At 35.7% G+C, this 19,784-nt stretch overlaps 2 protein-coding genes across 6 annotated transcripts in view; one reads left to right on the forward strand and one right to left on the reverse strand.

The window, feature by feature from the left end:
* LOC148955569 (uncharacterized) overlaps positions 1-19,784 on the reverse strand; it is a 195,404-nt gene that overhangs the window by 161,311 nt on the left and 14,309 nt on the right. The gene's annotated exons all lie outside the window — the stretch shown is intronic.
* LOC148955570 (uncharacterized) overlaps positions 1-19,784 on the forward strand; it is a 170,253-nt gene that overhangs the window by 44,919 nt on the left and 105,550 nt on the right. For all 5 annotated transcript variants that reach the window (XM_089102955.1, XM_089102964.1, XM_089102946.1 and 2 more), the window contains exons 6-7: positions 7,084-7,208; positions 8,902-9,010. In XM_089102955.1, coding sequence (XP_088959081.1) covers positions 7,084-7,208; positions 8,902-9,010 — 234 coding nt within the window. The remainder of the gene's footprint in view (positions 1-7,083; positions 7,209-8,901; positions 9,011-19,784) is intronic.

Genomic DNA, 19,784 nt, shown 5'->3' on the forward strand with positions numbered 1-19,784 from the left:
AAAATGGCTCTGGAGGATATTTATCCTTTTGTAAATATGCAAATTTGCGACAAACCTACAGCTGTATATTGCTGCAAAAGGACAAGATACTCATATCATCGGATTATTAGTCACAGATCTGTCCATTCACCGATCTAGAATTATGATATTTCTTAGACTTTTTCTTAGAGAAGGATCTAAGCTTATTTACAAAATAGGAAAGTTGTCCTTTTTCAATAATTCTCAGTCAATATTCAGCGCCATTTTAATCTAAAAAACCCTGTACCACTGATTCAACAATTTTATTCAGTGGATGGATAGATCTGAATATTAAAAAAAAAGAAAAAAAGAATTAGAGTAATTTAAAAATAATTTTTAGAGTATCCTTAGTAATTATTTAGTAATCTTTTAGAATAATTTTAGAGAAATTTAGAGTAATATCAAAAATTTGTCTTTCGTTTATATATATTTAATCGCAGGAGAGCAAAAAAAATAACACACCAGAGCTTTCACAGAGAATATGGATCTTAACCCATTGATTCATTCGTTTGATATATGTCATCACAAATGTATTTGTTTTGCTGAATGACTACATTAATACTTAGTGCTTTAAAAAAAGCGCGAAGTTCAAACTTGGATGACCATAATTATCGCTCCTCAGCCTGCATACATCGATGACAACATGACGGTCACAGGCACGCAGGATTTTATCTCGGAGGAGGGAAGACAATTTCGAAAAAGAAAGACGTAAAAAAAATAGAATTATTGGGAGATTGTAGGTAGAATCGTAAACACCTTGAGGTAGCGAGGAGGGTAAGCCGTGGATCCCGTTCTTCGCCGGTACCTTGTATGACCTTCTAGAGGTAAGGGTTTATCTCAAGTGGGGGTGCCAATTTGCGGAAATTTAGGGTAGAATCCCCTTAAAAATCCTCTTAAAAATCTGTATACTAATAGGAGTTTTTAATTTTGTTTCATAACTCGTGTAGTTAACATGAAATTGAAAATTTGATACTAATCGCAAAAATCTGCATACTTACTTTGATAGCATGAATGCACTTACGCTATTTTCACATTGTCTATTTTAAATTACAGGAATAGCCCCAAAAGTTTGACCATAATACCCTCAATCGTTCTTGGGATACTGCTGAGATGCCCTATTGGGAATTAGCATTAACACGGTGTATTTTGATTTAATCTTATCGCAACATTTAATTTTTAAACTTAAAGTCAAAGGGGGAGGGGGGGCGGGGTAGGGTGATTAGTTTCCCTCTAATCACTTTCGACTATTAAAAAGGGCATCAGCCCTTTCTATTTTCAATCGAGTGAGCCCTTTTCGAAGTTCCTACGACAATTCCTTCGATACAAAGTGCCCTGGTTTAAACAACAACAACGACAAGAAAATAATACATTATATCCACATCGATCTTTACTATAAAAATCTCAAGTCTTCCAATCGCTTTCGTCAATGAAAAAGGGTGCTAAGCCATTAAATTTACAATCAAATGAGCTTTTTGAGTTTCTAAGAAAAAAATTCCTATAAACACCTTATATGCCCCCGGGGCAGAAATTACAACCCTTGCCCTAATGGCTAAGGGTGCTTTCCACCACCTAAGTCCTAATATCCAGAACGTTCAAATACGTTAAACAAAATGGCTATCTCAAAGTTTTGATTGGATGTGTCTGGGAAAATGGTGGGCGTGAGAGGGGCGTTAGTCTTTCTCCTATCATTTTCAACTATTCAAAAAGGCACTAGCCTTTTTAATTTCAAATCAAATGAGCCCTTTTGAAGTTTCTACGACAACTCTTTCAATAAAAACTTTATATGCCCCCAGGGGATAACTTACAACTCTCAGCCTGAGGGCTGGGGGGGGGGATTGTCATCCTCACAGACCTGATTTCCAGAACTTTCTACTACGTTGAACAAAACGGCTATCTGAAAATTTTGATTGGATATGTTTGGGGGAATGGTGGGCGTGAGAGGGGGGTTAGTTACTGTCCAATCACTTTCAAATATTAAAAAGGGCACTAGCCCTCTAAGTTTCCAATCAAATGAGCCCTTTTGAAGTTTCTACGACAACGCTTTCAATAAAAACCTTATATCCCCTAGGGCATAACTTACAACCTTCGCCCTGGGGACTCTGGGGGATTTGTCATCCTTAAATACATAATTTCCAGAACTTTCAACTACGTTGAACAAAATGGCTATCTCTAAACATTGATTGAATGTGTTTGGGGAAATTGAAGGCTTAAGAGGGGGGGTTAATTACTCTCCACTCACTTTCGACTATTAAAAAGGGCAATTTTAATTTCCAATCAAATAAGCTCCTTTTGAAACTTCTGCAACAACTTTCTGTATAAACCTTATATGCCCCCAGGGCAACTTACAACCCTTGCACTGAAAGCTGTAATGGTTTTATCATCCTAAAAGACTTAATTTCCAGAACTTTCGACTACGTTAAACAAAATGGCTATATAAAAATTTTGATTGGATGTGCTTAGGGACATAGTGGACGTGAGAGGAGGGGTAGTTGCCCTGCAATCATTTCCGACTATTAAAAAGGCAATGGCCCTTTCAAATTTCAATTGAATGAACCCTTTTGTATGTTTTCACAACATTAATTTCAATAAAAACCTTACATGCTCCCAGGGCATAACTTATAACCCTCGCCCTAAGCGTTGTGGGGGGGATGGGTTGTCATCCTTAAAGACCTCATTTCCAAAACTTTCAACTTCGTTGAATAAAATGGATATATAAAAATTTTGATGGGATGTGTTTGGGGAAAAGGTGGGCGTGAGAGGGGCGTTAGTTGCCCTCAAATCACTTTCGACTAATAAAAAGTGCACTAGTCCTTTGAAATTCTAATCGAATTAGCCCTTTTTCAAGTTTCTACGACAAACATTTCAATAAAAATCTTATATTCTCCAAGGGCATAACTTAAAACCCTCGCCTGAAGACAGTGTGGGGAGTTTCCTGCTCAAAGGTATAATTTCCTGAACTTTAAACTGCGTGGAACAAAATGACTATCTAAAAAATTTGATTGGATATGTTTGGGGAAATGGTGGGCGTGGAAGGGGGGTTAGTTGCCCTCCAATCACTTTCGACTATTAAAAAGGGTCCGAGCCATTTAAGTTTATAGTTGAATGACCCCTTTTTGAAGTTACTACGACGACACTTTAAATAAAAAACCTTATTTACTCCTAGGTTACAACTAACAGCCTTTGCCCCGTGGGTTATTGGGGAGTATCTTCCTCGAAAACATAATTTATATCTGGAAATCCACAACACTGAACATAATGGGTATCTAAAAATTTTGATTGGATGTCTTTGGGGAAAAGGTAGGCGAGAGAGGGGGGCTAGTTGCCCTCAAATCACTTTCGACTAATAAAAAGGGCACTAGACCTTTGAATTTCCAATCAAATGAGCCCTTTTTCAAGTTTCTACGACGCAGATTTCAATAAAAACTTATATACCCCCAGGGCACAAATTATTACCCTTGCTCTGAAGACTGTGAGCAGAGTGTCCTGCTCAAATGTATACGGCCCTGAACTTTAACTGCGCTGAGTCAAATAGTTATCTCCACATTAGTAGTGGTTGGATTTTGAGAAAAGGTAGGCGTGGAAAGCGTGTCGGCTGCCTTCAAACTACTTTCGAACAATAAACAGTGCACAGGCTAAATCCATGGTCATTCGAATAAGCCCTTTCTTTGGATCATACTATAACGTGATTTATAAAAACCGTATATGTCCCCGGGCAATAACTAACAATCCTTGCCCTGAGGACTGTGGGGGGTTGTCATCCTCAAAGACCTAATTTACAGAACTTTCAACTACGTTGAACAAAATGGATATCTCACAATTTTGATTGGATGTGTTTGGGGGAAAGGTGGGCGTGAGAGGGGGGTTAGTTACCGTCCGATCACTGTCGACTATTAAAAAGGGCACTAGCCCTTTGAATTTCCAATCAAATGAGCCTTTTTTGAAGTTTCCAATACAACGCCTTCTATAAAAACCTTATATGCCCCCAGGGTATAGCTTACAACCCTTGTCCCGAGGGTTATTGGGGAGTGTCCTCCTCAAAAACATATTTTCTATCTGGAAATAAACTACGCTGAACAAAATGGCTATCTCAAAATTTTGATTGGATTGGATGTCGTAGAAGTTTCTACGAAAACGCCTTCTCTAAAAACCTTATATGCCCCCAGGGCATAACTTAAAACCCTTGCCCCCTGGGTTGTAGGGGAGTGTCCTCCTCAAAAACATATTTTCCATCTGGTAATCAACTACGCTGAACAAAATGCCTATATCAAAATTTTGATTGGATGTATTTGGGGGAATGATGAGCGTGGGGGGGGGGGGCTAGTTGCCCTCCAATCACTTTCGACTATTAAAACGGGCACTAGCCCTTTGAATTTCCAATCGAATGAGCCTTTTTTGAAGTTTCTAAGACAACGCCTTCTATAAAAACCTTGTATGCCCCCAGGGCATAATTTAAAACCCTTGCCCCGAGGGTTGTGGGGGAGTGTCCTCAAAAATATTTTCCATCTGGAAATGAACTACGCTGAACAAAATGGCTATATCAAACTGTTTTTTGAATGTGTTTGGGTGAAAGATCGGCATGGGGGAGGCTAATGGCCATCAAATAACTTTTAACTATTACGTTGAGCAACAGCTCTTTGAATTTCCAATCAAATGGGCCTTTTTTGACGTTTCTACGACAGAGCTTTCTTCAAAAATCTAATATGCCCCAGGGCATAGATTAAAACCTTTGCACCAAAGGTTGTGGGGGGGGGTGTCCTCCTCAAAAATACATTTTCTATTTGAAAAACAAATCCATGTCACAAGCTGATTCTCTATCCCTTGGTAGTGAATGGAATTGTGGAAATGATGGATGTGGGGGGGGGGCTAGTGATTCCTTAAACACTATCAAATCTTAAAACTTGTACTGTTTCATCGAAATTCCCGTCGAATAAATCTTTTTTGAATTCTCAGAGGTAACATCTTCTTCTGATAATATATATGCCCCCAGGATCTAATTTACAACACATGCCCCATGGGCTGTAGGGGATTTTCCTTCACAAAAAGATGTTTTCTATCTGGAAATAAACTACGCTGAACAAAATGGATATATCAAAATTTTGAGTGGATGTGTTTGGGGGAATGATGGGCCGGGGGAGGGGGGCTAGTTGCCCTCCAATCACATTCAACTATTAAAAAGGGCACCAGCCCTTTGAATATCCAATCGAATGAGCCTTTTTTGAAGTTTCTACGACAACGCCTTCTATAAAAACCTTATATGCTCTATGGCATAACTTAAAACTTTTGCCCTGAGGGTTGTGGGGGAGTGGCCTCCTCAAAAATATATTTTCTATCTGGAAATCAACTACGCTGAACAAAATGGCTATCTCAAAATTTTGATTGGATGTGTTTTGGGGAATAATGGGTGTGGGGGGGGGCTAGTTGCCCCCCAATCACTTTCGACTATTAAAAAGGGCATTAGTCTCTCCAATTTCCAATCGAATGAGCCCTTTTCGAAGTTTCTACGACAACTCCTTCGATACGAAGTGCCCGGGTATGGAGAACCAAAAAACAACACATTGTGACCACATCGTTCTTTAATTAGGCAGCGCTCGCGCGCTGCCTATGAAAGTTAAATATGTCTTATAGTTAAAGACACAATTTGCCACAATATGTCGTTGGCAATATATCAAGGCTTAGTTTTTGGAACACGGCAAGGTCATTAGGAACTGAAACCATGCTTAGGGACTCTAAACCTCCAGTTATCTGTGAATTCTTTATACTTTGCCAAATCATTTAAATTTCTATGTTGATCATTTTATATATGCATAATATGGTTATTTTATGCATGTATGTATAATCTCTGTTTCAGTTTTAGCAATTTTTTAATATATGTTTCTTGTTTTTGTTGTTTCTTCTTGTTGTTTATTTGATATAAGGAGCAAATTCGGTTCTAACAGACTTGTGACAGAGTTTTTGGAAATTAGTATTATCTTATCTCAGAGTTAAGGGTTTTTGGGCATGGCAAATTATTTGGCTAACTCATAATTTTTACTCCTCGGTATGAATGAATATTTGTTTCGTATTTTGTGTGAGGGCAGATAGTTATCCGAATGAAATTCGGGCTTATTTGAAATTCAACGAGATATGAGGACGCTCGTCTGGGGCTATTCATTGTTCGGTTTTTATGTGGTCTGCACTTTGCTTGAAATTTGGCATCTGTCGTACTTGAAGTTTAGCATTTGTCGTTTTTTTTAATCTATTTAGTTATTCTAGCTTTTTTTTCGTACCGTAACGTCGTTAGGTTTTTTTGCAAACTAAATATCCACATACAGCTATTTATTAATGTAGAATTTCTAGTTTAATCTTTCTTTTGCAATTTGAATCCCTTTTTTTATTGATTAGTTTATGATTTGTCATTTCCACCTTCTTTTAGCTTTATATTTTTGATTTCTTTTATAATCTTCTATATACGTCTCCTTCATCATCTTCTTTCTTTCATACTTTTTTTACGGCATTTTCGATTCTTCTTATAAGTCTAATTTTAATTAAATAAACAAAAATATTCTAAACGTGTACTATTCCTTATTTAAGCAGTTACCCCCCCCCCCAAACACACAAGAAACAATAGGAGGTGCTTGGAGGCCACATCCCTTATCAAAACTCTATGAGGGAGAAGGGGGATCAGTCCCTGCTAAAGGTCCTATTAGTTTTCTCTGGTCATTTATTTACTGTATCTAATTTTTTGCTATTCGTTTTTTGGTGTCTGATGTTTTAATCTTTATAATCTTTTTCTTCTTTTGATAGTGATTAATTGAAACGCATGTCTTCCCCCCTCCCTTAGAGGCATAAGAGCCTTTGGAGGATTAGCACTATATATTCATTTTATGTTTAATCAATTGTGAATGAATCTTATCTTGTGTTAAACTCAATTTGAATTGCCCAACTACTATTAAAAAGATAAAAATTTTGTGTCAATGCTCCTCTCCTCATCTCGCAAAGAATTAGATCTCCTTCGAATTAGAAACTTTCCTCTGTTAATCGATAGGAAAATGAATAAATGAATATTTTTTCTGCTTTTTTTTGTAGGCTCAACATGCGGTGAGTGTACCATTGATGAATGTTTGAGAAATATTGCAGATAGCATAAATTATGTTCACGAGAGAACATATCCGTCTAAAGTTATGACAGTGATCGAGAATATGAGTAAACAGGCTAGTATATTTTTTTTTTACCCTGCTTAAATTACGGTTTTGGCCCCAGCCAAGAATCATATGCAGCTTTCCAAAATGTAATACCATATTCATCAATCCAGCTTGAGGTTGACATTTTCCGTGAAAACCTCAGAGGTTAGATTTAGTTCCACCTCAATTGAAAGTGCTGCCTGCCTGTTTGGCAGCCAGAATGGAGCTTTCCAGTCGAAAATTGGAACATGTCTCGATGAAATGAAAGCCTCGCTGCATAACTTCAAATAGTCCTCTCCGACATAGAATACAAAACTCCACTTCAAATCACACACCGTAGGCTTTGGCTCAATTGCTTGCGAATACCATCCTATTGGCTCCAGGAAGGTATTACACACATATTTTCAAAATTTAATGTCATATTCATCTAATGATGGCGCAAAGCGTTGCAGGGACTGTGTTGGCTAAGTTAATTAAGTTTGTTTAGGGCCAATCCCATTGCCAAACGTCCAAAAACGTCCAAAATGCTAGTATCAAGAACCCACCGTCTGTTAAATGTTGAAAAGTAAGTTTTCTATACAAAAAGAATTCAGTAAAGAAGAGAGAATGATGGGAGCTATTGATGCATCATGAATGTTGCGAATTAAACCGAGCGAACTAAAAGCGAAGAGGGCTGTTTTTCAAGTTGAGGATCACTAAGCCTCTATTTTTGGAATAGTTTGGTAATTGCCATCTTTCGGTGTAAGAAACAGATACAAAAAGCTAAATAAGAATTAGGAAAAGCAAGAGTAACGGGATTAAAACTGGTTCAATAGACTTCATTTGAATTAATTTTTATCCTTAGGCTGCACAGCGGGATGTGCATTTATACAAAAAAAGTAGGTGGGAGATGGCTTGTTACCTTATCTCCCCCTGTATCTCTATGATTTTTTTTTCGATTTTCCCCGCAACTCTATAAGGCTCATAATACGTTTGCTTTTTAACACATTTTCTCAAACCCTCCTCCGGGAATGGTGCTGATTTTCCGAAATGTTTCCCTATGTGCAAGCATACAGGGAAGAAGAGCCGGGAGCCAACTTATATATCATTTTTCGAGAGATATCTGAAAGGGATGGGGGGGGGGAGGCAGTGGCATATTGAATACGAATATAGAGACCAGCTGTGCGGTAGTTTGTTTTAATGTTATATTCTAGGTTGTTCTAATAAACATTCTAATTAATTGAGAGATCGATTTAGGTGTAACTTGTTGTCTTTTTCTCCGTGTTCGTAATTGAGGTAGGAGAACGGTATCATATCTACCTTCTGAATCTCGATGGCACTCTCATTTCTAAAGAGATTGGAGCTTGCTCTTTGTTCCTTTTTTAGTCGTGACAGTAGAAAGTTGACCCAAGGCAAGAAAATCAATTATTGAACTTAAATAGATACTTCTTGTTAACGCTAATCCATTAGCCTTTGAAATCTCATAAAGTATAATAAATTAGTATATTTGTACAGAAATTTGAAAAATTTGAAAAATGGAGGATTTGACAATAGAGATTTCAAAATTGAGGAAATACTTGTGTAGTTTCAAAGTACGAAAGAAGTAATAAGAAATAATGTAAGAGAGAATAATTTAATCATAGAGAATAGTATAAGAGGAAATAACACGAGAAAAGAATATAATGAAAGCCAGATAAAATTGTTGGTGTGTCATTAAAAAGTAACTAAGAATTTAATTTTGCAGGGTAATACAGTTGGAGGTTTTCTACCCGAGATTGGCAGAATCATACAACTAGTCAAAGATAAAGAAAGAGTTGGAGTCTGTATTGATACTTGTCACGCCTTTGCTGCTGGTAAGTGAGATTTCAAAGTCTATTTCGAAAAATACGGGGTGGGGGTGGGGGGGTTCAGTAAATATTGTGAAAAGCTGACTTAAAAGTAATTTAAGTAAATTAAGTAGGAGTCCGCATTGATACTTGTCACGCCTTTGCTGCTAGTAAGTGAGATTTCAATGTCTATTTCGAAGAATACGGGGGGGGGGGGGTCAGTAAATGTTGTGAAAAACTGACTTTCATTTTGTGTTGAAAATTTCAAGTTCCAGTGAATCAGAAATTGGAAGGCATAGCCATAATGGAGAAAACAGCTTTGGTGGTTCTGGAAACCTGCCTTCCTTAAATTTGAAATTCGGATTGAGCTGAATCTTATGATTAAGTTGCACTGCTAGGAGATTTAATCTTCCTAGGATCTTCCTAGGAGATTTCAAATTTGACCTTCAAAACTGTAAAATCTTAGGAGACGGAAGATATCAGTTGTTAGTCTGAAAAAATAGTTGGGTTTTAGACTGTTGTTAGTAACCAGTTGTTCGTAATAAGAAGGTATCTAGCCCTCTAGATACAACAAAAACAGTGTTAGTGCCAAAGGCTTTAAATTTTGCACAAGTTTCAATTTGAGACGCTACACATATTTGAAAGTCAGAAACATCGACACTAGCAAAATGGTTAGACCAATCGTATACGACGTACTCCCAAATAGAGTGAAGAGTAGGTTTGAGTTTGACACAAGTTTCTGAAATAATCGAATGATGTGCAATTATGACATCTTCGAGACATCTTGCTTCATCCTATGATATCTTATACTGAGAAAATTCCGATTGTAAAACTATAACATTTCCTCTAAGGCTCTTTAGTGTATTTTTTCAAAGTTGAAAAAAGTTTGAAAGAACAGGAAGATAGGTCTAAAGAATAACACTAGAATAATGGAAGCCATGGTAATGACAGTAGTCAAATATGAATCTGAAATGGGGGCTCCTTGGAAGACTGAGGAAGGTTTGTTAAATACTTTCCAGAGGGATTGTCTAAGAATGGGCTTAGGTACTCGTTTGACTCACCGTATATCAAACATTAAGCTGTACGAAAGATGTGGTAGGGTCTCACTTTTTGGTGCTATGAAAGAACTTGTCCTTTCTTTGCCAGATTACCAAATTGTACTTTTTAAAATGATTAAAGGAAGTTGAAACTTCAGGAGGTGCGGTAAAGATTAAAGCTTTGTGTGGATGAATAGCATGCGCAGCTATGTTGGCCTCAGGTGGCTTGGTGCTGCTAGTGAGTTATCATTGGTAGCAGTATTAATTGACTGTTCATATGTGCAGATGTTTTTCATGGGTAAGACAATGAGGAATTACTACATATACTAGGAGAATTATTGTAGCCGAGCTGTTGTGTTTTCAATAATGCTTATAGTCTGCTTTTTTGTAATTTGAGTAGATCAAGTAGTAGGTTCCATTATTATAGAATTAGTTTCTAAAAAAGCAGGGAAATCTGATTTTCCCTTTGTTCTTTTTTGAGGCATCAAATGTTGATTAAGATGCCATCTACTAAACGACCAATTCTCCTTTAGTTAGAAAAACGAGACTTCTTTACTTGTAGCAATAGCTTTCTCAACCAAGTCTCATTTTGGCCAATATTTTAGCCCGGGAAATGGATAGAATTTTGACGAGTTACCGTATGTTTTTTTTTATTTGATATATTCGTAGAGTAGAATTTGATGACATATTTATAGCTAGAACGTTTTTTTTTTTTTTTTTTTTTTTTTTTTTTTTTTTTTTTTATTATTAACTGCGTCCAATCCACAAGGGAAGGGGAGTTCCCATTCCCGGATCTGCTTCTTCCAAAAATTGAAGTAAATTTACAAAACAAAGGTCAAAGACGCGCATCTCAGACCTCGACCCTCCTCCTTAGTGGCAATTCTGGGTGGCTTTTTAATTCTGATGAACAATCCAATTAACTTATTAAATCTTCTGTCTTTTTTTCCATTGCTTCTTGCCAAGGCCTAAACTCTTCACTTCTCCATAATTTATTGAAACTTGTCTGGTGGTGGAACATCGAGCTATTTTAAGCTTACAAAAGTGTTCGAGAGATAAGATTCTTTTGTGAATGTTTTGGTCAAATAGTTAGAATTCTTTCTATTTCTTTACTCTTGCTTCGCTTGCTTTTATTTTGACATTTATTTCCCAACACCACTCTCTTCAAGGCGTTACCCACTATATGCAAGTGTAAACAACTTTGCACCTTCATTCCCACCTCTTGTGCTTGTATCCAGTTTTACACTTATGCCTTAAAGCTAGGTTAAGACTGCAATGGAAGTATTGTTTTGGCTGCTGAAACTCATGTCATCTGATGGAAAAAATTCTACGTGTTGGTGGTCATTCGGTTTGCATCAGAGCTGACAGTTTCGTATCAGAGCTGACAAATGTCCGTCAGTGTATATATTTTTTTTTATATATATATATATATATATATATATATATATATATATATATATATATATATATATATATATATATATATATATATATATATATATATATATATATATATATATATATATATATATATATATATATATATATATATATATATATATATATATATATATATAAATATATTATATATATATATATGTATATATATAGACATAATTTGACACGCACGCATAATTTCTTCCAGGGGGAGGAATAATAAAAGGTTGAGGTGAGGGAGTAATGAAAAATAATTTTTATTTGATGATTTGAATAAGAGCCCAAGAATTCAAAGAAAACTTAGATTTTTTGGGAAACAGACCCCGAGGCCCCTCTGGGTACGTCTCTTCATCTCTTGTCAGATTTTAGCTCTAGTGTACGAAGACTTGATGTCACTTGTGTGTACGAAATAACATAGTGAGCAACCCCTTGGTTTTCTTTAAGCGTTGTTTGGCATTCCCGAGGAATTGTTTTTATCTTCCCAGAGCTATGAATGAATTTTTTTAGCTTCCAAGATCTTGGATGTTTTAGTTGTTGATACTGCAAATCTGGACTGGTCCAAATTTACCACCTGTTTCTACTTTAGAGAGAAATGCGAAAGGAATTTCAATTAAATATTTATATCAGGCCCAGGGGAAATTTTGTATTATTAATCTGAGATAAGAAAGACTGGAAAAACTAAACGGAGCGTGAAGATGTATGTCTTGGAGAATACTTGGAAAATATGAGAAAGGGAAGTATACAGTGAAAGAAAAAAAAAACTCGATTCTAAACAATGATAGTAATCAAAGAAAAAAACAAATAACTACTGGATAAAATTTAAAGCCATGGTGCTGTGAACATGATATATCTGAAAATTGGAATAGATCAGAGATGCTATTTCAAGGATACCATGAAGGAGTATGTCCGGAATGTGTTTCAAAACTATTATCAAGCATATCCTACTCGCGTAAGAAGTTTAATCAACCAACAGACTTATTTATACAATTAATTAAGAAAAATTGACGATAAGATAGTTTTTTAAAGAAAAGTAAAGAGTCTTATCAAACTTAAGACCAGGAGAGATAAAGTCTTGTAATAATTCAAATTGAAAACCACACGAAAGTTCAATTAAAGAATAAATGAAACCAAAAACGGGTATAAATTAAAATAAGTGATTATATCTAACATAAAGATAAAAAATACTGATATAGATAAATAAATAACTCTTAAAACGAGTACAAATTAAATTGAATATCCAAGTTAAGCTTGAAATGAACAAAAATTACTCTAAGAAGGAATTTAGCTACAGCCCCCTTTCCCCTCATCTAACTGTGAAAGTTCTAAAGCCTATGAATAACCATATTGTCTATTTTTCATTTAAAGGAAGAGTATTGCATTTTATTAGGTAGTCAAATGGTCATCACCAGGTTGCAAAACAAATTTCTAAATCTGAAAATAAGTAACAACGTAATTCGCAATGTTTGCTGATGGTTACATTGTTTTTTGCTTGCATCATTCAGCGTAGTTTTGCAGTTTAATTATCTACGCCGCAAAATATCTTGCAACTCTGCCAAGAACTATTCCTGATACTTTTTTATGCTTTGTTGATAGTTTTTATATGGATTTTCAAAGCAGAAATGAAGCGCTACTACTATTTAAAGAAAAGAAAAAAAAAAAAATATCGGTGTTGTCTGGTGTAACACGTGCTTAGGGTATAATGCAGGTAGGGTATAAAGAGCTGATGTTCACTGACGCTTTTCATATTTAGTCGGTAGTGTTTTTATGAATTGTAACTACGAAAATGAAAGATTTGAGAAAGATGATGAAAAATGAGCTATAGGATAAAAGATGGAAACGAACCGAAAGGGTTGTGAATTAGTTTCTTTCATTAAGATGGGTGAGGCTACCTGAGTCTCATGTTTATGAATTCTGTCTGGTCCATTATTCAAGCTTGTTTAAAGGACTTACATGTTACACACCTAAAGTATGAGCTTCATCTACTTTTTATCACTACACTATTTCATATTGTGTTTTATTATTTTTATTTTATCATCGTATTATTTATTATTGTATTAGTTGATTATTAATATGTTTCTTTTTTTTGTTGTGGGGGGGGGGGGGGTCCGAAAAACAAAATTGGAGCAACGTTATGCGATCAAGTTTGTGGGCTAGCTCGGTGAATTTGTGGATAATTCAAGGTTTATGAGATTTTACTAATACAACATGCCACAGAACATTCAGAGTCAAACAACAAATAGGCTCTATGCCCGGGAATGCAGAGAGAAAGAACAAAAAATAAAAACTAATAATATAAAAAAAGTAATAAAGTAGAATCATGAAAATATAAATGCGCACACCAAAAATGATAGTATCAGTCGGCCGCCTACCATTGACTACTCGCCGAAAACCAAATAGGGGTAAAGTGCCACGTTGAACAAGAGTTTATGGAAATCCAATGATGTTGAACGCTTAAGGGCTAGGCACACGTAGCTGATTTCGGGAACTGATTTCTGCATCAGTGGACAAACGAAAGTGATAAGAAAACTTTGATTGAAAGAAACAATTTTTGCGCAAAAGTTTCCAAACAAAAAGTCATGGACATAAATAGTCATCTGCAGTCTATTAATAGTTACTTGATTAATCTTAGCTTATTTCTCAGCTTAATTCTCGAGCTCAGTAGTCGGGTCTTTCACAACAGATACCTCTGGCTGACTATTTATTTGTATCCCTATTTTTTGGTGATGATCATGATGAAAATCAGCGCTGATTTTTTAAATCTGTTGAAAATTTTTCAACAGATTAAATCGAAATCGACGCCGATTTCCTTTAAAATCAGCGCTGATTTGGAAATCAGTTCCTGAAATCAGCTACGTGTGCCCAGCCCTTTACAGCTTTAAATAAAGTTATATCTCTCAGGGGACATTGAAGCCGTTAATACTAAATCGCGATCATGATGACCCTTCCTCTTTAAAACTAACACTTTCTGGTCCTCTCAACTATCTTCTGTCACTACACAATTTTACATTGCGTTTTAATGAATACCACGTTCCTGGCTTATTGCAAAAGAAAGGAAAACTAACTTCAAGCAACGTTACGCGATCAAGCTTTGTGGCAAACTTTAAGAATCTGTATATAGTAATTCGCTTTTAAAAATAATTCACGGTTGGTAGGAACTTACATATGTCTAATATTATTGAACTCATAAGTTTTATGTTGAAGCCATGAATATTAAACCGTGGCCAGGACAGCCCTCTCTAAGACTAAAGAAAATTTGGAGAAATCTTGTTAGATCAATTAATGAATGATTACCAGTGATTTTTTGCTACTGTGAATCAGTGTTTCTGTCGTTAAGTCCGAGAGAGGCAAAGTAGAGGATGTTTGTCAAATAATGACAAACATCCTGGAAGTTAGTAACTGTAACCTGACAACGTACCTTGTCACGCAGTGCTCTTACAAGGGAGTAAAATTACTTGCACAGGGGGTACTCTTTCCACTATCCGTATCCACATTATAGTAGCCTCCTGTATATTTTTTTTTTGTAACTTCGTTAACCATTCAGGAAAAGGATGAAGATCAACTTCAAGACGAAAAGCCCAGTTTGCAAAACTCTATTCCGCTCTGTACTCGTCTACGACTGCAAAACATGACCAACATAAATATCCAAAATTTATTCTCTAAACTTCTCCGACCACAGATACATTAGACACATCTTCGAACTGCATCTCAGTGACCATGTATCAAATGGAATAATATGGAAACGATATGTACTGAAATACGACCTTGAAACCAACGTTCTTACTTCTCCATAATTCGGCCACCGCCGTCGCACGTTCGGTAAATCCTTGGCGTTAGAGCAGCCACTATGGACATCAGATGAAATTACGGCTAAGCACCTTGAAACCTGAACGCAGGCCAGTTTAGTGGCTTTTGTGTAACCTTGTCGGTTTTGGGGCTTTGGACACCATGTCCGATGATGGGACCCCTCTTGGCTTAAAATCTTTGTCCCCAAAGTACATGCAAAGTGCAGGCTGCAGTTCGCCTTTTACTTAAAACACAGTAAAATTCGAAACAAAAATGATGCTTATTTTAGTTTGTGCTCGAATCTGTCTCGCGTTTATTTTTTTTTAATTTTAATATTTAACGTTAGGCGCAAGCTATATCCAAGCACGCTTTGATGATGAGGCTTAGGATGGTGAGAGCCTTTCTCTAATGTGTAGTAGTTTTTATTCGGGTTGAGGCTTTAATCGCTCTTTACTTGCTTTATATGTCTAAATACGGTTTGTATTTGAATCCAAAAGGTCCACGTTTACATCTGGATGTAGTTACTTATCTGATCTAAGGCTCAAATTTTCACCATATACTGGCTTACGTACCTTGAGCCAGTCGAGTAAATATGGGGAGTGAGGGATTCAGGCTACCCTTTTGTTTGCTAGTCTCTCGGATTTGAGTGATTTTCTCCATACTTTCCAGTATTTTTAAATGATTCACCAGTTTTTGTGTTTCTCTGACCCCCCCCCCCACCGAAAAAAATGGGCTACCTGAAATGTGTCCCTTGTGAAACATACTCTTATATACGAACCTGCTATAAATTGGAAATTAGGACGCCCTGATCAAAACTCATATTTAAGAAGTTGAAGTTATGAAGTTGTATATATACTTTTGCAAACTCGCTGTACATTGCTTTTTTTGGGGTGGGGGAAGAAGTAAAGTAGTTGCTGAGAAGAAGTGTTTTCATGTGTAAAAAAAGCGCTATTTTAGGTCAAATTTCTGTCAAAATTGTGACTCATAGACTTATCATTCTTCTTACTGGCTTTAAATTTCACTCAGAAAATCCAATAATGTGGAATTTAATTTTTGGTTCTTTTGCTGGCTTAAATTTTCACTTCAGAGCTAATCAGGTTTCTTAAAGGCTGGGCGATTGGCTTCCGTTTCTGGCATATGGTCAAGGTATAATTTGATCTGGCTTACGAAAATGTGTGACTGACATAAACAAATAAATTGAAATTCACTTTTTTGCTACGGAACTAAAGAAATGGGAAAAGTAATTCCCCCATTTCTCTTTAAGCAGACATTGAATGAACCAAAGTGTATATCTCAACCTTTTTTTAGTGATTAGAAAGCGGAAACGATTACCCGACTGGGACTTTATCCGGAGGGGCATGCTCAAAGGGAGACTGACCGTGGTTAGAACAAAAAATATTTTAGTATAGTTCAAAGGTCATCTATGTCATTGGAGATAACATGGCTCCCCACAGCTCCTGGAGAAAGGTCTCATAAGTTATGAAATTTTCCCATTGTTTACGTAGGCTAAAGCATTTGTTGTTGGAAATTATATACACATTTTTTGGTTTGGCGGGGGGGAATTTTATGCTGGGGGGATCTTCACGTGGATAATTTTCCGGGGGTAAACTTTTCAGGCGAAATTTGACACTGGGGGATTTTGCCAGAATACCTATCCGAAATTCTTTTATTTTTCTTACTTTCTGTTTGCTGACTAACTTTTACTTGTGGAGATGTTAATGGTAATTGTCCAGGGCAAGTTTTCATCGGGACTGAATTGTCTAGAAGATCTTTACATGGAGGGGGGGGGGGGTTCCCGGCATTATTTTAAAAAGATCATAAATTAAGTAAAAAAACAAGTTTTTTCAACTGAAAGTAAGGAGCAACATTAAAACTTAGAACGAACAGGAATTATTACATATATGTGGGGGGGGTTGCCCCCTTCTTAATATCTCGCTCTTTACGCTAAAGTTTGGCTTTTTGTCCCAATTCTTTAAGAACGTATCCTGAGACGACAGTTTTTTTTATATTTAATATATGTATACACACACGCAGATATATATATATATATATATATATATATATATATATATATATATATATATATATATATATATATATATATATATATATATATATATTACTACTACTACTACTACTATATATATATATATATATATATATATATATATATATATATATATATATATATATATATATATATATATATATATGGCATTTATTTCCAATTTTTTCAGAGGAAATTTCGTAACTTTAAGTTTGTTTTACTTCTTTTTTTATGAGATTTCGTAATTTCGATCTTTTTAGCTATGTGTATTTATCTTACGCCGGAACGCCTAAATTTTGTAATTAAGCTTTCTGCGCATCAATGATATTGAAAAAAGACTTGGCAACTGTACCAAAGGTTACTAAAGAATTTTCGCAACTATATTTGTACTAAAAGAAAATGTCTTGCGTGAGTGGCCTTTTTTTTTGCAACACTTTATCGGGGCGAAAGAGTTATTTATAGTCTAATAAAGTTATTTTTTTTTTTTTGACAGTTTTATGTATTTTTGGTAACTAAAGTAAAGAAAAAAGAATAGAAAATGCATACGAATATATATGTGACCGTAAACATACCCAAAACTCAGTTTTAATATATATTTTTTTGTTGGGGGGGGGGGGGGGGCTAAAAGCCAGAAAACTTGGAAAAATGTGTATTTTTTCAGGGGGTTGGTGCGTCTTTCAAAGATTATACAATACGAATTTTATGAAAGAGGAACTATTAAAAATGGGAAAAATTCAAGAGTGTTCTTGTTTACGGGCTGAAATAAGCTACAGGATTGTTGCTACATCCCTGCTTCATAAATTTCGCCCATTAGTAGATAATCGTTAAAAAGAGATCTTCTTGCTATGATGATTAGTTGTATTTTGTTCTTTGTGAAAAAAAGCAGGTACGCTAAAATACAAAGAAGTTCTGATATTTTATTCTAAAATGGATTTTTATTCAGTGCCCTTCCCAAACATCCCTTTCAAAAAGTTGCTTCGAACAAAACTCCAATCTTAAACAAAAATCGAGCTTAGTTGTTGTTCTCGGCTGACCTTTTTCTGTAAACAATGTCTTATCCTTTACTAATGCAAGCCATTTTTTTCTTTTTGAGCTAATTGACAATTTATGCCAAGTTTAGAAATTCTGTGATTTATATTGGCTTTCTGCCTCTTTTCGTGTTTATTTACAATCGTAGCACAATGTTTATTCTTGCCGTGAGTATTTTCCTTACTAATGTAAAAAAGAGAATATATATGCTAGATTTACTAGATATAGTGAAGTGTTTCAGTAACCTAAGGTCGCCTTTTATTTGTTTAGTTTAGTTACTTTGCCATTGATTGAGAGCCATTGTTGTCAATTCTTCAAAGCTTGAATAATGCTATATAACAAGAAGAATTTTTTCCTTAAAAAATAAACAAAAAACAAATGATCACAGACATGTTTCTTAAAGTGGTCTCGAAGTACGTTGCATTCTTAAAACCAACCTTCTTCACCTTTTCGTCATGCCCAATAAATGCTGCTAGTCTAAAAATGCACATTGTGCACATGCTTTATTACTTTGCCCCAAAACATTACTTTGCCCCAAAATATAAGCCTAACTTGTGCTATTTATTTCTAAATTGTATATTATTTATTTCTAATAGAATTTTATTTTGTAAAATTTCAGCATGTACAATCTAAGCCTACGTTTCTTAGCCTGAAAGTTTAACGTCTGTAATTGTTTCATATGCTTTTAATGTTTGAAAACAATATTTACTCTCTGTCTATCACCGACTGATTGCAATATAAACACTTTATTAATAATTGTCGTACTACGTTTTTGCGTTGCACTATCATTTATAATCGTTCCTTAACAATTGAATGAGGACAAATTTCTCTACCCTAAAATGTTCGGAAACGAACAAGAAGATAGATTAATTAGCACAAGTGTCACAAGTATGTAACACCTCGCCCCTAAAGAGGAGCAAACTTTACAATTCTTGCTTACAAGACATTCTTTGTGATAGAGGGAAAAATCTTCAAATAATTGAAATTTTACGCCTAGACTGTAAAGTTGAATGGTCTGAAATTTTTGATTAACGTATTCTTGGCTATAGGTACCCTCGTACTAAATTGCTTGTGACTGCGGACAGCTTAGAGCAGAATGCAAGTGTGGCTCAGAAGTGGTCGACGCCTCTGAAAATCCATTTTGCTCAGTTCTTTTAGCCCAAAAATTGGTTTCCCCGGAAGTTTCCGAGAGAAGCAGATTGAAGATCAAAGAAGGGAAACATATCTCTAAACATCATTATTCTCATAACCCATTGGACGAGGGTACTTGCCCAATAGGCTTCAAGGTTTTAGAATTCAAGCAGATCAGGTGAAAAAAACATTTCTGCCTACTTAGCTTCTGAAAAGTTGGCGATTGGGGGTGTTTTCTTGAGTCTCCATGGGCCCGCTCTGTGTCTCAAATCATACATGTAAAAAAAATATTGCGCGAAGGGGTATTGGCCCACTTTGAGCTTCCCAATAATATTAATAG

Source organism: Artemia sp. Qi Xiang Cuo, chromosome 2, assembly GCF_049724085.1.
Source record: "Artemia sp. Qi Xiang Cuo chromosome 2, ASM4972408v1, whole genome shotgun sequence".
Classification (NCBI taxonomy): domain Eukaryota; kingdom Metazoa; phylum Arthropoda; class Branchiopoda; order Anostraca; family Artemiidae; genus Artemia; species Artemia sp. Qi Xiang Cuo.